We start from the raw sequence: 24678 nt of genomic DNA on the forward strand, positions 1-24678 counted from the left end.
AAGATACCATATGGTGGTAAAAAAAAATTGATCATGTTTAGTATACCATAAGATTCTTTTTTTTTAGAGTGAAAATCAATGGCTCACAATTCATAAAAATAATGATAGTGTAAAATGATATAAAAATCATATTTGAGTCAACTCTAACACATGAAAATGATAAATAGAACATGTTAAACATGATCCAAGGGTTAAAATTTGTTCTTGGAGCTTAAGTCTATGTTGTTCAAATGTGTACCACCACAAGCTATGTAAATCATTGGTAAGTTTTTTAACTCAATTTGATTGCATAGATGTGTTCAACATGTTTTGCAAGCTAAGGGTCAAAACTTGGATTGTCTTATTTCTATCTAAACATATGACTTTTTTGAGTCATTAAATTTTAGTGCATTGTAAGGTGTATATTTTTGAAGTGCTTAAAAAAACTATTTGCATGTTTAAATCACATGATTCAAAACTCGTCTTTTACTAAACAAACCTTGGAGAAAACATTCATAAGGTGATTTAAAAAAAAAAAAAAAAAACATGAAAGAAGATGCTATACACTCAATAGTTTTATGCCTTCAATAGAACTAACTTTTAAGCCCCAAAGGGTTTGGTGCAATAGGAGGGCGGTCATGGTGACTAAACAGGTAGTCAGGGTTCCATTCTCATGGGCACTAGACCCTCGCATATAAGAAGGGGCAAAAACATTATGTTCCTTGATCATGTTGAAGCAAGGTGACTGCCTGTGGGCAATGGGTGCACCACGGGTTTACACCATCTGGAAAGTGATAGTAAGTACGCCAGGCATAGCCAACGTGACTAAGTTTATGATTCTCAGTGTATTTTCTCCATTCCTCATAAAAAAATAGCACCAACTATTAACCTATATATAAATATATAAGGTGAATCTAACCTAAAATTACTTGTATTTAATATTATATAGATTCAACCATACTAAAATGACTATAATACTCTTAAATGAATGGTATTTTTTGAAAAATGCATGAAAATAACAAGTAACTTTGATATATTCATAAATTTTGTTTTTTAAAAAAGTACTTGACTTTTCATTTCTCTTCAAGTTCAAAAGACATGTAATGGCAAAAAAAGTAAACATGTATTTAAAAAAATGCCATTACTTTAAAGGTATTTTAGTCATTTTAATATAGTTGCACAATTAGTTCAGTGTATACATATCAATGTTGTCAGTACCAGTATCTGCACTGAATCGTTGGGTCACCAATTTTGCTGTATCAGCCCATACCGATACTCAAGTGAATAATTTTGTATATGCTAGAAATACTAAAAAATATTATGTGTCAATCATAATTTGTCACATGCTAAAACCATTAAAATAATAAAATATTATTTTATAGTATTTTTGTATTTATTTAAAAAATAGTCAGTCCAGGGTAAAGTATAGCAATTTTCTGCTCCTTTTTTAACCTGGTTGAAAAGATTGCACTAATTTTTTGTAGTTTATTTAATATGAAGCTCAATATCATATTTTGTATATTCAACAAATTAAAAAAAAATGCTTGTGAATTTGCTACATGCAATTGAAGCATACATTTTCACGCTTAACCTTTAAGACAATAGTAGGAAAAAACTATTGGATAAAGTTTCAAAATATAGATCATTTTTTAAAGTTTTGGTGTTTTATTGTTTCTCACCAAAAGTGCTTTAAAAATATTTAGTCTCATATCTAAGAGAGAGAAATGTTTCTGGTGGTTTAAATAGAGTGTGTATTCTCTATTCTTTACTTTGGTAATCCTTGTGTGTTAAGGTGGCTTGTGGACATTGTTGCATCGTTCGCACACAAGGGTGCTTGACATGCAATGTGCGTGCAAGGGAGCTTGAGGCGTAATGTGTGTGCAATGGCGCTTGAGGCGTAATGTGGTATTTTGATGGTGCACTTTGCACTTCGCACGCACAACGATACAAGGCACATGTGAGGTATCGAGGTCTACTTTGACCTTAACCTTTGACCAAGTCGTCTTTGACTTTTTATTTTCTTGAATGGTTTGGTCGTTTGAATGACTTTAAAAATGTATTTATATCGCGTTTATGGGGCATTGTGACTATTGAACGATTTTGGAGGTCCTTGACCGTTAGTCAAAAGTGGATGATCATATAAGATCATTTTTTGTCTAATTTTCAAACCGTTGGATTTATGGTCTTTAATTTCACTTATCACAAAAACATCTTGACCTTCCTAAAGTCTATAAATCTTTTTATTTTCATCTTTTGGTTTATCAATTTTTTTGATTCTCAAGTTTTCTCTTTTTTTATTCTTTTGTTCTCGATTTGGCTAGACAAGTTCACGTGTAGGAGAGGTCACCTGATCATGTAAAACAATGATGCTCTTGAGGTCCAAGCCTAGTTGCATTCTTGGAACTTAGTCATGAACAAACTCTTTTCGAATCTTTGAAAATTCTGAAGTGGGGCAATTAAATTTCTAATGATAATGATCTTAAGAACGTGCCTCTAAGCTTGGGATCTCGATTTTCCTAAATTCAGTTGTTGGTCACCATTTATTCCAACAATTTTAGAACTTCAAAATAGACTCTAGTTCAACATCCAACTCCATCAATTTGTTGAGCAGTGACCTTGAGAAGCTCGATCGATTTGATGGGTTAAACTTCAAGCGGCGACAATTAAAGGTCTTCCTGTTTTTTTGAGTTGCACATCGACTATGTTTTCAAAAAGTCTTGTCCCACCATCGTTGTTGGAGAAGTTGAGATAGAAGACCAGAAGAAAGAGCGAGAGAAGTGGCATACAGACAATTGCTTCATGTCAAGCGTGAGCTTTTAGTTGTGCTCGTCTGTGCCTTTTAAGTTCGTGTGATTAACTCTTTAGTTGCTTATTTTATGCTCTCCATGACATGCCTATGTAAGGATAGTTTACCTATGGTTACTTGAACATTCTTGCTACATGAAAAAACTTGTTTTTCAACATCGTTAAACTCTTCACTTTCCTTAAAGGAAGAGAAGCTTTGGGAAACCTGCTTCTAAAATATGAGAAACTTGACTCTTTTTAGTCAAAAGCATGCTTTCTCTTCATTTCTCAAATCGATTTTCTTGTACTTCATTAACGTTTTTCTCTCGCTTCTTATCACTTTTCATTCACATCCTTCTCATTTTCTATATTTTCATATTAAAAATTATTTTTTTTATAAAAATCTTTCGTGTTGGTTTTATATTTTTTTATATTTGTGTTAACTGGTGGACTTCTTTACCAATGCACTTCTGTCTATCGCCCAGATTTCTTAGGCACATTGCATGCCACTGCAAAGGTTAGGTGTGAAAAATTATGCTTTAATTGCATCACATTAGAAAATTCACAAGCATTTTCTTTCTTTATTTTTTTTTTTAATTTGTTGAATCGGCAAAATAGGTTATTGAGCTTCGTATTAAATAAAATACAAAAAATTAGTGCAATCCTTTCAACAAGCTTAAAAAAGGTGCAGAAAATCGATATACTTCACCCTAAATTAGCTATTTTTTAAATACATAAAAAATACTATAAAATAATCTTTTAATATTATTTTAATGCATGGTTTTAGCATAATTGACACATAATAATTTTTTTTATTTTCTAGTTGATACAAAATGATTCACTTGAGTATCAGTGTTGGCCGATACAGAAGAATTGGTGGCCCAATGATTCAAGGTCGATGCTAATACTGACAGCATTATATATACACATTAAACAAGTTGTGCAACTATATTAAAATGACTAAAATACTTTTTAAAAAATAACATTTTTTAAAATGCATGTTTGTTTTTTTTGCCATTACATGCCATTTGAACTTTGAGAGAAATGAAAAGTCAAGTAAATAAAAACAAATTATGAATATGTCAAAGTTACTTTTTATTTTCATGCATTTTCAAAAAATGCCATTCATTTAAGAGTATTATAGTTTTTTTTAGTATGATTTGAATCTATCTAACGTCAAATACAACTAATTTAATCTTAGATTCACTTTATATAGATATATATAGATTAATAGTTTGTGCTATTTTTTTTACGAGGAATGGAAAAACCACTCCCGAGATCATAGACTTAGTCATGCTAGCTATACCTGCCATACTTACGTTTTTTTTTTTCAACAGTGTAAACCTTTTTCCCGATGGTGTAAACGTGTGGTGCACCCATTGCCAATAGGGAGTCACCTTGCTTGGGCATGAGCAAACAACATAACGTTCTTGCCCCCTTCTTATATGTGAAGGACTGGTGCCCTGACTACCTTTTTAGTGGCCACCGTCCCCCTCCCATTACACCAAACCCCTTGGGGCTTAATAGTCAGTGCTACTAAAGGCATAAAGCTATTGGGTGTACATCTTTTTTTCATGTTTTATTTTATTTTTTCTAGATCACCTTGTGATGTGTTCTCTAAGGTTTGTTTAATAAAAAATGAGTTTTGAATCATGTGATTGTGACATGCAAATAGTTTTTTTTAAAGAACTTCGAAAATATACACCTTACACTGACTCTTAGCCGACAAAACATGTTGAACACATCTATGCAATCAAATTGAGTTAAAAAACTTGACCTATGATTTAGGTAGCTTGTGGCGGTACACAATTGAACAAAATAGATTTAAGCTCCAAGAACAAATTTTAACCCTTGGATCATGTTTAACATATTCTATTTATGGTTTTCATGCCTTAAAGTTTACTCAAATATGATGATTTATATCATTTTTAAACAACCCTTATTTTTGTGAATTGCGAGCCATTGAATTTCACAGTCTAAAAAATAAAATCTTATGGTATACTAAACATTATCAAGCTTGCTATTTTAGAAAATAAATAGTATTAAATGCATCTATATTTTTACATTTATCATTTGGTGGCTATATCTATTCAAACAAGAGTGTGTACAAACATATGGTGTCATGGTACATAACTACCATATATTTTCACTCCTTACTTTTTGATGATTTTAGATGTATGCCCCAAGCTCAAGCTAAAAATCCTTGATTATAAAAAACATGGACATTGAATAAGATTCCTTGGTTCTTAGAATGGATAGTCACCAAAACCCTGTTTGTGTTATGACTTTTGCTGAATATCCAGCCCAACCCTGCAGACCCACTATTATGTGTGACATTTTTAAGTGGATATATATGTTTTAAATAGCCATTAATTATAGAAGTTGGTTTTGGGCTTCTATTTTTTTTTTCTTTTGGATAATCCAAAGTAAACCCCCACATCACCGATCCCACCATGGGAGGCCTCCAGTTGGTAAAACCCTTAAGGTTCCCCAGACCACCAAGGAGTACACCCAGCTTTGACCTTGCGGTAAAGAACACCACCAGTGGGTTTTGAACGTGTGACGTCCTGTCAACTTGGTGACATTCACAAGTCGCACCTACCACATGAGTGGAGACCTTGTTCAAACCTGACTGTTCTGATTAATTTTGACAGGTTTCTCTAAATGTGTTGCTAAAAAGAGTCATGCCATCCAACATCATATGTTAATCCTAGCCATCCAACTGATGCATCTAAATGACAAGTATGAGTCTACATGTAAGTGAGAATATCAACTAATTATAGCTATTGGTTGGATGTAAGATGAATCCCATCATATGTGGGGATCCATCTTTTATGAGTTGAACACCAGACCTTTTTCTTCTTCTTTGTAATAAAGTTTCAAGCCGAACCGGCTAATCTCTAAGCGGGGTCACCGACACTCAAGCTCTTACGGCGCCCATCAGCCAAAGGCACCCCCCACACCTCGGTAAAAGTCGAACCTGAGACGAATGGGTCAGCACCTTCTCCCCAAACCCGCTACCATTGGGGCGACCCGGGTGGGTGTGAATACTTGACTCATTGACAGCACTAATTGAAGTGATAATTTAAACACAATTATGTCTGATTGATGCTTCTTCTCTTTCTCTTCTCAAAAAAAAATAAAAAATAAGATGCTTCTCTTTCAGGAATAACCATCATTATCATCGGCAATTCAATGCATCAAATACATTAGGTCGATGCAAAAGAGTACCAATAACTAATTAATAAATATAGTAGCATTACCTTTCAACTAAGTTTTTAATGCTGATGTCCGTGTATAGATATTTATTTACAGTGACTGTGTTTTTTATTCAAGTTCATGATATACACTATTATTTATATGTTGACTTGATTAATTAAGATGGGCTGGAATTAGATTTGTGGTTTGAAAACCACACAATATCTTAATGCAGTGCTGTGACATTTTGAACCGGGTGGGTTTGGGTTATGTCCAAGTTTGACTGGATCCAAATCTCATCCTAATTATAACCCAGTCCTGAATTAGAAAAAGAGGGAGTTTTTTATGCAGCACCGCTGACAGCCACCCATCTCAACATTCCTCGAGATGGAGACCATGCCCATCTCGAGAAATGCCAAGGTGGGTGGCTGTGTGGGTGATGCATGACATGACATGATGCAGTGCCACTGAAAATACTCTCTCTCTCTCTCTCTCTTTGTGTGTTAGGGATGTAAACGGTTCAGATTTAGATTTGATGTGGTCAATACCCAATCCAATTAGTCAGTTGTAGACTCGGATGTGGTGAATACTAGATCCAATTAGTTCAGTTGTTGCATAAACAGATTCAGAATAGGATGGTGAAAAGCTCATAGCCAATCCACATTTTTCATGTAAGCGGATTCAGATATCCATCAAATTCACATATCCATGGTCAGTCAGATTTAGAGGAAAAAAACCAAAACTATATCTGCATCCAATTATAATCAGATATGGTTTGGGTAGCAAACAACTAAAACCATATCCTCATCTAATTATAATTGGATATGGTTTCATTTTGTCTAAATGAAGTTGAATTTGGTCAGATATCAGATATATCCGATTCATTGACATCCCTATTGAGTGAATTTTCTTGTTGGATCCATGTTAGGTCCGGGTTTGTGTCAAATTTACCGTACTAATCAAGACCCAGGAATGCATCTAGTTGGATCTAGAGAGGCCCATCTAGCATCCAATCTGATCCATCTCACTGGACTCAATCCAATATAATTAGTTACCAATAGGTTTTCCGCTTGTCTAGTAGGAGCAGCTAGTGCACGTCACCTTGTGTTGGGACATTGAATGTTCAAAACCCATTGGTATAATTGTATAACTGGTAGGGTCCTGCCTAACCCCAGCTTGGCAATAAAAAAAATCCAACATAATTAGTCAAATTGGAGTCTCATTCGCCAGGAATTTGTCCAACAAAGAAGCTGTTTTTTTATGCAGCCGTGCTGCATGCTTATGACCATCCATCTCAACATTTCTCAAGATGAACACAAATGCCAAGATGTGTAGCTGTCTGCTGTCAAGCAGGTCGCTGGATGCCTACCATACAGCGACACTGCATATAATGTGAACACTTGTTATTGTTCATTGAAATGTTACGTGTGGAAAAGGCAAAATGGGTCATGTTAGACCCGATCCAACCCAAATTCATCTTTCTCGCATTCGGACCACGACCTGGCTAGACCTAACAATATTTGTTTCCAGATGTGACTCGTTTGGGTCTACTGTGTCCTGATCCATCATTAATATGGTCCGGATCTGGCTCATACCAAAAATAGGGTTGATCCAGAAGGTGGATGGACGGCATTAATCATTTATAAATGAATGGCAGAAACTTGTTCTGAACACTAAACATGTCAAAGGCGTTTCGTGTTGTTCATCTAAGTGATGGACGGCATCCAAGGTGCCTTAGACAGTTTTCTATCCAAGATTCCTAGGACCTGATCCTCTCTCCAAACAACTTATTCAGGTTCTCAATTTTTGATGACGTGAGATATATTTTATGTAGGGATGTCAATGAATCGGATTTTATCCCATTTAATTGAATTTGGTAAGATCAAAACCATATTGGATTATAAACAGATGCGGATATAGTTTTTGATTTTTTGCGACCAAATCCAATAAATATCTGAATTTGATGGATATCCAAATCCGTTTACATGTAAAGGATCTGGAATAAGCTTTTCGCCATCTGAATCCGAATCTCTTTAGCCACATCCCATCCGAATCCGAACAGTTGACATCCCTAGTTTTTGGTATTTTAAGTCCATTTTTGTTTTCTTGAAGATCCAGAAATTATCGGCATGTTTAAAAGAAATACAAAAAAAATATAGCGTGTAAACAAAATAAAAATAATGTAAAATACTGTAGAAATTAGAAACCCTTTTTTGTGACGTTGATATTACGATAACAACACGATATTTTAATAACATTGCCTCTTTTTAAGAAATCAGATTCTTAAAAGATATTCCAAAATATCAGCGATATTTTTAAAGATGGCGGGAAGATTGAAACGCATGCAAAACGGGCAAGCTTAGGAGAAAGCCAAAAATAATCACCCCTTCCCCCTTCTAGTTACTTTTTGCCCATAATGATTTCGTAAAATGACAGAGGAAACCATCGAAACACAGTGTCACTTTGAACAAAGAAAGAGAAAAATAAGGAATCCCCAGAATTTAATGCCCACGCCACCATCACCGTTTTAGTAGACAGACGGATCCTCATTCGGTCGTTCCGGCGTGTCGCTCGAAGGCTATCCATGGAGCACGCGCTCACCGTCTTTCGATCTCCGGCAATCTCCGGCGAAGGCCTCGCTGTAACCCTAGCTCCTCCCCGCCGTTTCTTCGCCGTCGCGACGCCTTCGAGAGGTAGAGTTCTTCTTTCCCCCTTTTCTCTTTGTTTACGATATCGTCGTTTTTTGCCTTATTCTCTTGCTTCTCCATTCTTCAGATTTGCCGTTTCTATCGGCCGGCGTCAAGGCAAGGGGTTTTTCGGCGCTGCATGCGGGTTCATTCGCCGGAGTGAACGCGGTTAGGGTTGGGGCACCGGAGGAGAAGTGGAGCTCAAGTCCTATCATCGTGATTGATAATTACGATAGCTTCACTTACAATCTCTGCCAGGTATTTATCTGCAATTGGAGTGTCTTCTCCTTTTCTTTACCCTGCCTTTTTTTTTGTTTTAACGTTTGATTTCGTATCTTTTCTTTCGTTTTTCAATTCAGGGAGTCAGTTTTCCGTTTCAAATTTCATTTTTCTTTTCCCTTTGATATGTGTCTCTTTGGGTTCCCGGCTAATGTGATGACCAGTTTGGTCCTTTTTTTATATATAAGTGCGGAATCGTATTCTTCGTGGCGTCCATGAGCGAGAATCTCTCTTTCTCCTTTGTTAGTAACGCTGTGTTTTACAACCGGAGGGTGAGATCCAGATTTCTTTCTTTTTTCTTCCACTAGGCACCACTGTCAACACGTGTGGACCCCACGTGAATCTCGCCGTCTATTTTGGAGATGGACGGTTAGTAATGCTGCGGACTGGCCTAAAACGTCTCTCTCTCTTCGCCCACTGTTTTTGGGTCATCAAGATGGACATGAGTGACTGTCCTACACTTTTCATTATTACCATCAAACAGAGGACAAAAATCTTAGAGCAAACACCATCTGTTCTGTCTTGCTCTGTCACCTCAGCGTGTATTAATGTTTGAACCAGGGAATCTGGTACTAGTTTGCTTAATTATAAAACCGGGACACACACTTGGAGTGAGCATAAACGTCAACAAATTTGCATATGGTGAACGTCATAATTCATGCCAATGGGAGGATCGCGCTACTATGTGGTAGCACTGCCATCTTGAGTCTGAGCCATGACTTATCTCAACCAAGATAATGTATACTTTGTAGTTCATGGTCCAGCCTTATCCCAATTACATGGGGTCAGTTTCGCGAGTCATATTTCTTCATTCCTATCTATCTAGAGCAACAACTTGGGTCATTTTACAATTCTTCATGTCACCTATAACTGCCCCCTTTCAAGTCTTCATTGATCTTTTTTTTTTCTACTTATACGTGCCATGTCAACCTTTCTCACATGAGAAGCCATGAGAGGTCTACGTGCAACATGTCCAAACCATCTTAAGCGAAATTCATTTATTTTGTAGTTCACATGAATATAAACCAAAAACCTCATCAACTTCTTATTGTAGGCGTTGCGACCAGTGGCGTAGCTAGGATTCATGTGAGGGCGGGGCAAACAGGGGTGTAGAAAAAAAAACTGGTTTGATAGTCGGGGGTTCGGGGGCAGCGCCCCCGAAAAATTTTTTTTTGAGATAAAAAAAAAATAGCTACAATTATTAATAAAAATCTATTTCATATGGACAAATCAAACTATTTGCTGCAGTCAGGGCTGGGCTAGGACTGGGCTTTTAAAAAAAAAATTTAAGTGTTTCGGGAGGCAGGACTGGGCTACAGCCCAGTCCTGCCCCCCCCAGCTCCGCCTATGATTGCGACTACTATGCACACAACCATGAAGATTGAAAAATGTGAATATTGTCGTGAATGGTACAACGGAAAAGTGAGTGGCTGCTTTGCTTGTAATTAAACATAAAAGGGAGCTGAGTTATGTCGAGAACACAAATGCAGAGGACATTGATTGGGTTGATTGGCTTCATTACAAGCGGTCAAGAAGTCACGCAGTCTGTCGTGCAGAGAAAATGGTGGATGAAATAGATTCTTTCACTATCCTGTGGATCGTGGCACATATATCTTTCTTGTATCCATTTTAAAAATGATTGCACAAAACCTTTTCTTCTTTTGAATCCTGGGATAGTAGTTTCTGTGGTAATTATGGTACCACTTTTGGGTGTAAAAATTGATCAACATATATGTATAAAATGGGTATGTCTGATTCCATCTGTTTGCAATATTCAGTTATAGGTTACTTTTGATTTTCATTGTAATTAACTATATTAGGTAGAACTTAATTTGAAATAGAAGATTTTGATATAAAATGGGATTAACTTACCGGTTACTTGTTTGCTCTGGTGTTTGAAGTATATAGGAGAGCTTGGGGCTGAGTTTGAGGTCTACCGCAATGATGAACTCACTGTTGAGGAGCTAAAACGGTGAATTTCTTTTAGAATTATCTGCCACTGTTATATTTCTTTGGCTTCATTACTCTTGGGTTTGAACCACATTATCCTCTTTTTAGGAGAAGTCCAAGAGGAATACTTATTTCTCCAGGACCTGGTAAGGGTTCTTGATTCTGTGTAAAATTGTGTTTTTGAAAATTGGTGATTCTGTATAACATAAGGGCATGCCTCCTCTCAGTGTATGAAGTTTTTTGTGGTATTATCTTGTGTTTTTGATCCAGGTACACCTCAAGATTCAGGGATATCGTTACAAATTGTTCTGGATCTTGGACCCTCAACACCTATATTTGGAGTTTGTATGGGACTTCAGTGCATTGGAGAGGCCTTTGGAGGCAATACCCTGAACTGAAGACATCTTAATTATGTTTACAATGTTGTGAATGCCTTTACTGTAATTGTTTTATTTGATAGACTTATGGTTAGGGCTGGTAAACAAGCTGAACAAGTCAAGCCGATCTTGTTCAGGCTTGGCTCATTTATCAATTAGCTCAACTCAAGCTCGGCTCATGTTCATAACTAGATGAGCCGAGCTTGAGTCAGCTGAGCCAAGCCACGAGCTGGATCGTTAAAAAAATCACATATTTTAACATTGACGACAATGGGACTTGAACTTCAGATCTCTCTTTTACCTGCCAAATGTCCTTACCAACAGTACAAAAATTCTTTTTATGATGGATATTGCACAAAAATTCTATATCTTATATTTGTATGAGCTTACACGAGCTGGGCACCCTTTGTTCGTGCTTGGCTTGTTTTTGGTTAACGAGCTGCTCATGGCTCAGCTCGCCAGCTACATGAACCGAACACGAACGAGTTCATGGCAAGCCAAACCACTAGTGGCTCAGCTTGTTTCCCGGCCCTACTTTTGGTCACCTTTTTATTTAGTTGTTTTAGATTTAGATGTTGAACCAATACAGAGCATTTGGCCAAGTTGATATGTATTGGGGTTTTAAATTTTTGCCTCATTTGGTTCCTCTATGTACTGACTCACAGGAAAGATCGTCCGTTCTCCTTATGGGGTTGTGCATGGAAAAAGTTCCCTTGTTTATTATGATGAAAAGGGAGAAGATGGCATACTTGCTGGACTATCTAAGTAAGTAAACTTTTTTTTTATCTACTAGACTTTCAACTCTGGATATTGCATTTGATCATGAACCCTTCATGTTTCACACTGTCACATAGGTGGGGGTGCGGCGATGCGGCACTTTAAAAAAACTTGGGTGTGGGAGCATGTATATATATAATTCTAACTTTTATAACAATTAACACTAATGAAATAAAAATAATTATTATATCACCAATTCATCGTGCATAAATTCATGTAATAAATCAAATTAACAATCTACAATTGCTATTCCTCATCAATAAAAAATAACACCACAGTTAAATCAACCTAAATATATTATGACTACTCTAAGTGAATTAAGAAAACAAAAAACAATCAAACAAGTCAAGCAAAAAAGAAGTAAATTATACTAATAAAAGAAGCAAACAATGCATAATTGCATACCAAAAGTATATCCTATACAATGTATATGACGATGATGTAATGATCCTAATAATTTTCTGCTTCATCATCAAATTCATCAAAAGAAGATTATGAGTTTAGCAGCAGGGCACGACAGAGCCAAACCCAGCTGCTAGGTTCGACACTTGCGGCAACGAGGGGAGGAGGAGGAAGAAGGAGAAGGAAGAAGAAGAAGAAAGAGAAGAGAGAGCGAGTTTGGAAGAAGCTTATTTTGGTTATAATGTGATTTCTCTCAACCTATGTCACAGGGATTCGACCAACCAGGTGCCGCACCCGCGTCGACGTGATGTGGGTGCGGCACCCGGTGTGGTCAACCCGACCCTGGGTGGGGTCAATGCACCCAGGGTCATTTTGGTTCAGTTTTTAGATTTAAAACAAAAAGAAAAATTTTGCCTGATGAAATGGGCTGCAGAGGGGAGGATTAAGGCAAATTTTTTTGCCCTAATCCTCCCTACGTCTCCTCTCCGCCGACCCCCCCGCCGCCGCCGATCGCTCTGTCTGACCTCTTCAGGTATGCCCCCGACTCCCTCTACTCTCCTACTCTCCTCTCCGTCTTCCCTCTCTCCCTCTTAGAATGTCGGGGAGGGGCCCAACGTCGTCGTGGCTGCGAACGATGCTAATTTGCCATGAGGTGCTTGGGTGCTCAGCTTCTCAACATATCCATCGTGCACATGATTGTGTGCATGACTTGTGCTTTTTTGGGTCTCTGTGTTTGCTTTCCCTTTGCTGCAGCGGAATCGTGTCCCTACTCGGTGCTAACGGCTCAACTCCAAGGTTCCTTGTGCATCTTGCCAGAGCGCTTGGACATGCGGTTTGGTAGGCCACGCTGCAACGTTCTGTCGTTGTTGGCAGGACATGTTAATGTTGTTAACTGATAAAACTTTATATATATATATATATATATATATATATATATATATATATATATATATATATATATATATATATATATATATATATATATTATTTTTGCCGCACCCCCGCACCCAAGGTTTTTGAAAGTGCCGCACCCGCACCCGCACCCATGTGACATAGCTCTTCACATTATTCATTGCAATAAAGTTTTACTATTCCTAAAAAAAGAAGTTTATTTTGGTTACAAAGTCTGGATCAACCTTCTTACACAGTTTTACCACTACAAATGTACTCTGGATACACATCACGTTAGTATTGTTATTGGAAACCCTATTGATGCTGAAAATTTACTAATAAATTTTTTACTTAATCACATGAAAAAATGAGAGTGATTCATGACACTTTCATTTGTAAAGTTAAATCCTGACTGAGTTCCAAATCCTTCCAATCTACATAGCAGTATTTTTCTGTTAACTGGTGACTGGTAGGGATCTGGCTGTCTACACACCCATGCACCCATGCACAACTACACACACATACCCACAGGCAAATATAATGATAAATATATACACAACCACAAACACATATATCTCTGTTGGTCAAATTTGGACGTATTGTCTGTTGGTTTATTCTTTTCAATCAATGCCAAGAAGAAACACTTTGAGATAATAAACACGAACACTAACCCCATTTTGAAGCAAACTCGTTTGTTATATCTGATCAATAATTTGAAATTGTTTCACTAATTATCTATAGCCTTGGAAGTTGGAATGATAGAGAGGATAATTCTGAAAAATACTTATGACAAATCTGAAATAGTTTGCAAAAGGGGAGTGGTTCAAAAGTCTGATCCGATTCACTGGAAATAAGATGCTGATGCTTTACTTCAAGGGCTTTGGCTTTTCAAGCTCCGGTCTTTGAGCTTGTTCAATCTTCGCCAGTATTAATAACTGCATTTCTTTAAGCTGGTGTTCTATAGAAAGATATATGAGTTCAATGGGTTTTTTCTTTTCTTTTCATTTCTTCTCCTTCTTCCTCTTCCCTTTTTTTCCTGAAATGGAAAGCATGGTGTTGTTAAAGTAAGAGCAAGGATTGACAAGGCATCACCACAAAGTGATACAGGATCCTTTGTGGTTAAAATTCAAGAGAGTTCTCACTAACTGAGCCATTACTTGATATATTGTGTGTCCAGAACACTATGTCACATGGGTGCGGGTGCGGGAGCGGGTGCGGGGATTCGGCACTTCCAAAAAACCCGGGTGCGGGGGTGCGGCAGGGGAAAAAATGTAAAAAAAAAAATTATATATATATATATAATTTTGAAGTTTTAACAGTTTAACATTTAACAGTAAACATTGTCATAAACTCATAATATGATTCATCATGCATGCAGTATATCAACCTAAATATCAAATTATCAATCAAATAAGTAAAGCAATTACATAAATCGACCTAAATATCAATCAAATAAGTATTGCATAAAAGAACTAACTCGTAAGGGGAGGGGCTAGTACACTTAATCTTGTGTTGAAAGGTTGAAAACCCAATGGTATAGTTGTATAACTCGTAAGGTTCTGTCTAACCCCAGCTCGCCTTTAAAAAAAACTCATTAAAAACACATTAAAAATATTGCCCATATAAAAGAGGCAACTGCAGTTCCTTATCTGAAAGACACCCTTCTCAACCTACTTGGTTTTGCCAGACCCTATAGGGAGGCTGAATGCAGTGGCAAACAATGAACAACAAGGAAAACACAACAATTTATTAGGAAAAGTGTGATCTCTTATGTGTAGAAAGCATGCAGGAGGATCATCTATTGGTGGTGCCCTCACCCTCCCTCCAAAGCATACTCCAATTCTTCTAGTCCTCTTCCCACCCCATGAGTGTCCCTTCCTTGTCTGGGTACCAACATGTAGAAAGGGTCCCATAAGCTATCCAAGGGCGGATGAGCTGGACCCAATCAAGATGGCAATGAAGGGAACCCAAAGAGGCACATCCCATACATGGTTTGTCTTGAGATGGTCAAGTAGGTAGACCAAGCCACCTCGGCCCCTCCCTTGTCGACCCAAAAAAGAAAAACATAAAGGGGAGGGGCTCGGCCCCTCCCCTGTCGACCCAAAAAAGAAAAACATAAAAGGGAGGGGCTCGGCCCCTCCCCTGTCGACCCAATCGACCCAAAAAAAGAGGTAGATGGGGGAGGGGCTCGGCCCCTCCTGTGCCGAAAAACGAAGGAGCAGGGGAGGCTCAGCCCCTCCCCTGCCGACCCAACAAGAGACCGAGAGAGGGGGGTGGGGGGTGCTCGGCCCCTCCCCAGCCGACCCAAGAAGAGAGTGAGAGACATACCTGCGAAAGGAGAGGAGGAGCCGAGAGGAGGAGTCTGGGAGGCAGTGCTGGGGGCGGCGACGCTGGGGGCGGCGGAGCTGGGGCGGCGATGGGAGAGCTCGAGCTCAGGGGGAGAGAGAGGAGAGATTAGGGCAAATTTTTTTTTTGCCCTAATCCTCCTCCTTTTCATCGGGGAAATTTTTTTTTTCGCCCAAATTGTGGACAAAAATGACCCTGGGTGCGTTGACCACACCCAGGGTCGTGTTGACCACACCCGGTGCCGCACCCGATCCAGCGTCGCGTCGCGTCGACGCGGGTGCGGCATCTGTTTTGCCGAGTCCCTGTGACATAGCCAGAACATATTTGTCGTTTGACTCGTTTCATGCAAAGCATATCACAAGCCAAGCAGGGGATCTTGAAACTCAGATCATATTACTGAGCTAAGAAAAGTCTTGATCTAGGCCCCTTGAGGATGGTTTCCCAATCTTGGATGAGCTTCCTATGAGCCAAGATTGAGCAGATTTCAATTGACTCATCTCTGAAGAGAACATAGCCTGAACTAACTTGTAAACTCCCTTCACTGAGTCCAGATGACTAATTAAATCTATGTGCCTCCTCACATTTGTGCTAATCAAAATATAATTGTTAGTCCTTAAATGTATAGCCTTAATGGAATTCATCACTTCCTTTACTGCAGGTGCAGTAGAGGAGTCTAATGCTGTCATGTTCTGCATATGATTTGTTTCATTTCAATCTAATTTCCTTCCTATCACTCATTGATTCTTACCTTTCTCTTTAATGTTTTTCATATGCCAGGAAAAAGTTTGCAAAAAGAATCCTTTCATGGTGAAAATATCTTTAACGTCTATGCTGTTACTCTTAACTAGTTTCTCCATTTCCAGTTTTCCACCATCCATGAAAAGTATAGTAGCCTATGGTTTAACCTTGAGTACATGGAACATCTTTGCTAGGAGAAGTTTATTGTTTTTAGATATTGTCAACCTTGAGGAAAAATATTTCTCGTTGCCAGCAAAAAAAATCCATTGTGGAGAGAAAAAGAATCATGATCTCATGGCAAGCATCCATTTGTTACTTCATGATCCCAACAATCAAAATAACATAAAGATCCTTAGCAATATTGAACTAATTAAGCAGCTTCCTTTGTCGCCCTCTACTTTCTCTGTTTCAACACAATTTCTACTTGTTAAAACAGAGGCATGGTCCTTTCTGATTGCTGCTACCCTTCTTCGCTGATTGCATCATGATATGTAGTATGGATAACTGTAGTGAATATTGTAGTCTTGCTTAGAAAATTCATTTGCTCTTCAGATCTTTCCAAACCTTTCATAACTTCTCACAGCATCCTGTAGGGAAAAGGTTCATAGGGTTTAGGAATCAGATGCTTGGTAGCTGATCTCTGGGATTGTTATGGCAACAGACATTTAATTTGTCTCTGGATGGATGTTGAATGCCTCTGCTCCACATGTTTCTGTTTGTGAAATCCATTCTTGTACTTTTTGTGGTGAAATTATGATCTTGCCATGATCCTTTTTTTTTTTTTTGAGAATTTTCTCACATGGTCATTTTTCAGCGAATGCAATAGGGAAAAAATAGCAAATGGATAAAAGGAAAAAGAAAATGATGACATGAACATGTTGCGCTACATTTTAAAGTCACACCATGCCATATATCTACATGTTTTAAATATTTTCTGTAAATGCCCCGCTCAAGACACAACAAATTCTCACACCGCACTAGTGCATTATTGGATTTCACTAAATCACTGAATTAGGCAAATGTTTGTGTATGTTTGCTTGAATAGCATTATGCAGATTGTGTTTCTAACTTAAGGATATTGTGATATTGCTTTGACAGTCCATTTACAGCTGGCAGATATCACAGCCTTGTGATTGAGAAGGAGAGCTTTCCCAGTGACATGCTTGAGAATACTGCATGGACCCAAGATGGTCTAGTTATGGCTGTACGTCACAAAAAATATAAACATATCCAGGTATTTGCCTTCTTTCTTGTGGCGATAAGCTACAGCAACCTTTTATTGTGAAACTGGTTTCACTATGTCCATGAAGTGTCATACATGTTGACACGGGATACACATGCTATGTGAAGTGTCTGTGTAACATGTTGTCCTGAGTCATTTTTTGACTATTCACTTGTACATCATGTATGAACTGTGTAAGATGGTTTTTCTCAAAACAAAATGGACACACTTCAAATAATTTCAGAAGCTAGAATACTCAATGATTTACGTTTAAAACTGAAAGAATTCAAAATTCACGAAGATAGAAAATATTAGAGGTCATTTTTTTATTTTTTTGATGGATGATGGTGTCATGTGAAGCTGCAAATCTGTGTATTTTTTCTTCTTCTAGATTTACTCTTACAAAATTAAATTTCCTCCTTGATTACCGTACTTGATATTTCTGTTACAACTATGTAATGGTGTTGAGCATTAACTGGTCTGAAGTGGATAATATAATTAAATGTCTTTAAAATTTGCGGGGAGCAAATTCTAGTGGAAGATCATAATTCCAAGGTCAGAAACAATGATGCGCCATGTTTGGCGTGGAAAATTTGGTGTACTGGATATCATTTCAACTATATTTCCATTTGTCCATTCATCTTTACTGCTATGTCACATGGGTGCGGGTGCGGATGCAGGGGTGCGGCACTTTCAAAAAGCCTGGGTGTGGGGGTGCGACAAAAATATAAAAAATTATATATATAAAGTCCAAAAGTTGGACATAAATGACCCTGGGTGCGTTGACTGCACCCAGGGTCAGGTTGACCGCATCGGGTGTGGGTGCGACACGGGTGCGGCACCTAGTTGGAGAATCCCTGTGACATATAGGGCAAAAAAAATTTTCTTGGCAATTTTTTTTAAAGTCTGAAAATTGAACCAAAATGACCCTGGGTGCGTTGACCGCACCCAGGGTTGGGTTGACCGCACACAGTGCCGCACCTGCACCCGCACCCACGCTGCGTCGCGTCGATGCGGGTGCGGCACCCTGCTAGCCGAATCCCTGTGACATAGATATTCTTTAGTTTTGTGGACTTCAATCTCTTATATGGTAACTTAATACTAAGCTATCACTTGGTGCTGGGCATTCTGAAAACTAGAATACCCCAAGTACCTACTGCCACATGGTTCAGATTTCCATAACCTGAAACTTGTAGCTCTATATTGCACATAGGCCCTGCCTCATCTGCATGGCCAATAAACCAATCATTCATGTTATTCCCAATTGTCCATCTTCAAGATAGAAACCTAGATTCCTTTGGATAATTTTTGCTACTAAGGGTGGTGTCACTTAGGGCTGACTTATAAAAAATGTGGTGGTGTGTCTGGTTGGGTTGCATACAGGGGACATCTTGAGATGTGATGATCATGATGATTGGGTTTCATGTAAAACCAGATGGTGTTGATGCTGTCACATGATGTAATGTCATGATTGTCGATGGTAAGGGTGGTGCTGGTCATGAGACACAAGGGTGACATTTCATGCAGTATTGATCTATAGTGCAACTGATACATTAAACTCTTAATCGTGGAAAATGGGCCTCTCTGGTACATGCAGCTTGGTCACCACTAATTAATATTAACAGTGGTAGCATATTGAATAAGCAATAACAACCATATACAAATATATGCCATAAAGTTCGTGCCCTGTGACACATAAGAAATGAATGCAAGAAAGTTGTTAGGTAGAACGTCAACATGTTTGCATTCACATATATGGTGCTTTTGCCCTTGTGCTGCCAACTGGGAATTTGACTACTATACCTTCTCAAAAGCATGTCTGATGTAATGCACTAAAATGTTAGACTTATTCCTCTATTGTAGTTATTGTCACAAAGTTACTCTTGTATGCTTCTGATTGTCCTTCAACATAGTAGTCAACAAGTGGAATACCAAGTTATTTGCCTTTATTCTCAAAAAAAAAAAGTGGAATACCAAGAACCCAAATAATACTTTTCCAAATTCTCAACATCTTGAAATGGGGAGAATGTGTAGTTTGGAGTGCTAATTTGTAATGTACTCATGGTCGACTGCAATAAGTCAGAAGACTAAGTTATGTGATATGTATGTCACCTTGATGCATCTATTGATACAGGACAACAAAAATCTTCGTTACAAAAAACGTGGACAACAAAAATCTTCATTACAAAAAATATGTGGTGATATGGTAGAGGTGTGCTGTGAGACAGAGAAACTGAAGAGTATGGTTTCTGAGGGTTCTGTTATTCGTTGGTCTGCATGAAAACTTCATTGTGAAATTTTGCAGTTCATAACAATGTTTGAGCTTGAAATACGGTAGCCAACTCAAGCTGGAATACAAGCCATAGCCTCTTGGAAGCTTATAAGTAGGGATGCAAATGGTTTGAATTTGGGTCAGATTTAGCCAATACCAGATCCGACTAATTGGATTCGGATTCAGATGTAGAAAGGCTAATACCAAATCTGATTAATTATATGTAATCAGATTCAGTTATGAAATTTTAAGCGGGGATCCAGATCTGATTATTAATTGGATTTGATTTCCTTTACTGAATTCGAATAATTGGAGTTAGATTCAGGTTGGATGTTGGATAATCTCCAACCAGTTGACATTCCTACTTATAAGGATCTGCTGGGTGTAAGCTGTAATGAAAGAGATCAACTCCAACAAAAGTCACTTATGAACTTGTAAGAACACACTTCAATCAAGCATTACACTTGATTGAATAAGCAAAAAACACCCACACAAGGGTCAAGAATGATTGTTATTGAATAAGAAACCTCACTCTAGAGGGGATAATACAACCCAAGGTCTTGAGGCCAATTTATAGAGAAAGAGCCACATGGGAGCAGCCCAATATGGCTGTTGGGCTGCTCCCAACCGTCATATTTATGACTGTTGGGGGCAGCTCCAACAGCTATATTGGAGCTGCCCCAAAAAACCCAAAAATCAGAAAAGGTGAAAAGGTAAAAAATACAGAAAATAAAGGTAAAATAAAAAGGAAAAAAAGGAAAAAATGGCCGATGCCAATTACAGTGAAAAGACCAAAATACCCTTGCTGGGTATTTCGGTTTACAAGCATGTATATATATATGTATTTGAATATAAGTATATACTTTAACATAAGCAATTCGATCATATCATATTCTTTGTACAGCAACACGCACAAGCTGACAGCCTCCTGCTACTTGCACCTTTCCTCCAAACTGGGGAATGACCCCTAAAATTGGGACTCACACTGAAACTTGGTTTGGTGCAGCTACCACATTTGACCCTCCTGCTACTTGTTCTTCGTTGCCAATATCTGATATATTCTTTCTGTGGTTATGTCCTATTTCAACTCTGGATCTATTTTTTGCCATGGTTATTGGGTACCTCTTTCTGGTGTTGCAAAACAATGACTGTTGCATTAGGTCTTATTCTCATTGATGGCTGATGTACTAAACAAAGACCAATTAGCTTGGATAAAAATGAGGTCATACAACATAACAAATTTGTGGCCTGATTTGATAGGCCCATACGAGAAGGCACAACAATGTAGTGTCCTGATTTGATGGGGTTGGCTGCATCTTCTTGTCTGCTTTATACTGAGCTGATAGGTTTTATGTGTACGCCACTTTTCAGTTAGAATCTGGCAGGGTTGTTTTTCTTGCTTATCTCTCACTGGAGAGGTTGTGGCAGTAGCGGATTTTGGCGTTTGACTTGTTTGTATATCTGCTGTTAGCTTATTAATTTGGAAGGCATATTGTTTTATTATTGGCATGTTATTCCCAGTGGATCAGATTAAATTGATTCTTGACTTGTTTCTATAACTTTTTTTCTTCCTATGCCTGTAACATTTTACCAAGTCATGGTATGGGAAAAATAGTCACTAAAACCAGCAAGTGCCTGTTTCATCTTGAAAAAGAAAAGCAAGTGTTTTAAGCTGGTAAACAGTGTTGCTAAAAATACGCCTCAAGACGAGGCCCTTTTTGCCTTGAGGCGCATGCAAATAGTGCAAATCCCTAAGGCACATGCCTCAGGGCGAGGTGCGCCTCAAGGTGAGGCACATGCCTCAGTCAACATATGTCAAATGGGGGCCAAAGCCAATATTTAGGGCTGAGTCTGACCCTAAATAGGGTCAGGCCTCTCACCTCTCCCCATTTTTTGCCTCTCAACTCACTCCCTCTCTCTTGACTCTTCCTCTTCTCTCTCGCCTGTCAACTCCCCCTCTCTCTCTCACCTCACCCTCTCGTCTCTCCCTCTTCTTTCTCGCCTCTCGTCTCTCTTCTCTGTCTGCATCTCGCTTCTCTCTCTTTCTCGCCTCTTGACTCTCTCTCTCTCTCTCTCTTGTCGTCTCTCCCTTTCTTTGGGTCTCGTCTTTAAGAAGAAGAAGAAGAAGAAGAAGAAGAACTCAAGCTCGTCTCTCTCTTAGTCAACAGATGTTTTTTTTATTATTATATCATTTTTTTCTGTATTGATGATTTTTTTCAATGTTGTTGCTGTTTATTGCAATCTGAATCATGCTTTTTTCTGTATTGATATTTTTTTTGAAATTATATCATTTTTTCTATATTGATGATTTTTTTCAATGTTGTTGCTGCTGTTTATTGCAATCTGAATCATGTTTTTTTTGTAATTATATCATTTTTTTTCTGTATTGATTTTTTTCCAATGTTGTTGCTGCTGCTGTCTATCTAGAACAGCAGATGGGCCTTAGATGCAATCTGAATCATGTTTTTTTTTTTCTGTATTGATGATTTTTTCTGAATCTTGTAATTATATCATTTTTTTTCTGTATTGATAATTTTTTTCAATGTTGTTGCTGCTGTCTATCTAGAAAAGCAGATGGGCCTTAGGTGCGATTTGAATAATTTTTTTTCTGTATTGATGATTTTTATTCTGAATCTTGTAATTTTATCAAAAAAAAAATCTAAAAACCCAAAACAAGTCATTTGCTTATTTTCTTTCTTATTGATTGTTGCTTCATCAATAAAGTATTTCTTTTATTTATTTGTATTTGTAGATATTTTTAAAGGGTTTTTTTAAGTTTTTTTTTTAAATTGAGGCTTATGCTTTATGCCTTGAGGCATATGCCTCGCTTTAGTTTTTGGTGGAACACTACGATACGCCTCAATGCTTTTCACAACATTGCTGGTAAAACAATTTATAGATATGTGTGGTCATTAAGAGCTTTTCATATAAATACTTTCATAATGTAGCTGGTGTGTGTATACACGAAAAATTAACTTCGAACACTTGAGGCATCAGATGAAATTGGACATGTGGTCGAGCGCCGCATGTCTGATTTAGCGGTGGTCATTGACCACTGTTAAAGGGTTTGAAAGCACAAAAAAAAAAATCACACTGCTGATAGCTCGCACGATCAGCGGTGCAAAGTGACTTTTTGTGTGTTTGAGGATACACGTCTTTTTTCTCTCTCTCTCTCTCTCTCTCTCTCTCTCTTCATATATATATATATATTGAAATGATAAAAACACCTTTAAAGACAATGACATTTTTAAAGGGAGAAAGAGAGAGATTTGGTGTAAGTGGAAAACAATGTTCATAACATCTACTTTTCTTTTCCTAACAAATGTAAGAATACAATGGAGATGTTTAAAAGTAAGTTGATTGCATGTGCTTCCTATTTTCAGAAAACTACCATTCAAAAAATGCATGGCCATGCTTCGCATAAAATCACGATACTATCCAAAACAAATTGTATTTTCTATAATTTGTTAGAGCCTACTGACATCTATGAGCTTTGAGTGTACATTCTTACACAAACTCAAGCACACACCTATGCACACATATATATTACTTCTGGAAAGATGAATATGGCTTCCCTACTCATGAGATAAGTCTCGACATGGTTTAATTAGTAATATTATAGCTAGACGTATTTATGTAGCTCAAAAGAATTCTGTTCTAAGGGAGGCTGAATGAAGGTTAAAACGTCTATTCTCACCGGTTCTCACATCGAGTCCCGGTTTCTCTCGCGTGTATGCCAACCTGATCCACTGGGAATATCTTTGAAGCCAAGAATCTATTTGATATTTTTGAGTAGTCTCTCTTTGTAGGACCATTGATCATTACCACTTGCTCCTTATCTCATTGTCATTATTCCTTCCCTATCTCCTCTGGTTACAACTGTGGTGGTGACCATGATTGTTCTGTACATATGTGCCTACCAGGGGGTCCAGTTCCATCCGGAAAGCATCATAACCAGTGAAGGCAAAACAATCGTCCACAATTTCCTCAAACTTATTGAGAGGAGGGAGAAGGAATCTTATTAATAAATTCCTGGTGGGGATGAAATGATCAATCATGATTCAGAAGAAGAGATGGAATACTGGTTGTCAAGGAAAGCAAGGTGATAATGTCAAGAGCCATGAAAAATATAATATTGTGATGCAGTCTTCTTTGGTTATGCTGGTTATTGAAAGAAAAAGTTTGTAATGAATAAAGTAGACCATGGTGTATGGTTCATGGAAAGAAATATTTCAATCATCATGTCCTTTCTTTGTTTTTCCTTTTGACTTTTTGGTATATTGAGTATGCACAAAGGCATGTTCATATGGGCTGCCTTGAAAAAAAAATCTAAAAAGTGGTGACTGAAAATCCGTCTAATCTTAACCCTGAATATGTGGTCCTCTCCTGAAGAAATATAGGGATTAGGGAAGAGTTTCTTGTGCTTTAAAATATGTGGGGAGCCCTTTGCTTAGCATGTCTGCGTTACGGTAATGTGGAGAGGGACCGGTGGAGGTACCAATTTTTAAATGGAATAGTTGCACATGAAATTGCACGCATTAATGGCTGTGGTTGGATGAGGCTAACTTGGTTGTGCAAATTTTTTCCTTTTTCTTTCTTTATTTCAACATCCTACATTTTTTTCATTGTTGTTGGCATTGATCGATGTGCTTGATATCTCTCTCCACTGTAGTGCTGACCAGGGCCCACAGTTTTTGAGTTCTTGAGTCCGCATGGGGAGATCTAACCGCATGTTTCTAATCTTTTATGAGTATTTTAATTCAGATACGAAACTTG

At 37.9% G+C, this 24678-nt stretch overlaps 1 protein-coding gene across 1 annotated transcript; it reads left to right on the forward strand.

Annotated features, from left to right (window-relative positions):
* Positions 1 to 8504: 8504 nt before the first annotated feature.
* LOC149816271 (anthranilate synthase beta subunit 2, chloroplastic-like) lies at positions 8505 to 24155 on the forward strand. Its single transcript, XM_089986808.1, has 8 exons — positions 8505 to 8654; positions 8737 to 8906; positions 10829 to 10899; positions 10986 to 11023; positions 11148 to 11258; positions 11920 to 12019; positions 17507 to 17642; positions 23826 to 24155. Exons 1-8 carry the CDS (start codon positions 8546 to 8548, stop codon positions 23925 to 23927), a joined length of 837 nt encoding a protein of 278 aa, XP_089842934.1. The 5' UTR covers positions 8505 to 8545; the 3' UTR covers positions 23928 to 24155.
* Positions 24156 to 24678: the final 523 nt, after the last annotated feature.

Source organism: Nuphar pumila, chromosome 14, assembly GCF_984573655.1.
Source record: "Nuphar pumila chromosome 14, dmNupPumi1.hap1.1, whole genome shotgun sequence".
Taxonomy (NCBI): Eukaryota; Viridiplantae; Streptophyta; class Magnoliopsida; order Nymphaeales; family Nymphaeaceae; genus Nuphar; species Nuphar pumila.

Bases quoted from the DNA above. Each gene is read 5' to 3' on its own strand.
- LOC149816271 (XM_089986808.1), top strand. From the start codon at position 8,546: ATGGAGCACGCGCTCACCGTCTTTCGATCTCCGGCAATCTCCGGCGAA. The intron at 11,024-11,147 runs GTAAGGGTTCTT...TTTTTGATCCAG, and splicing joins ACTTATTTCTCCAGGACCTG to GTACACCTCAAGATTCAGGG. The intron at 12,020-17,506 runs GTAAGTAAACTT...TTGCTTTGACAG, and splicing joins ATACTTGCTGGACTATCTAA to TCCATTTACAGCTGGCAGAT.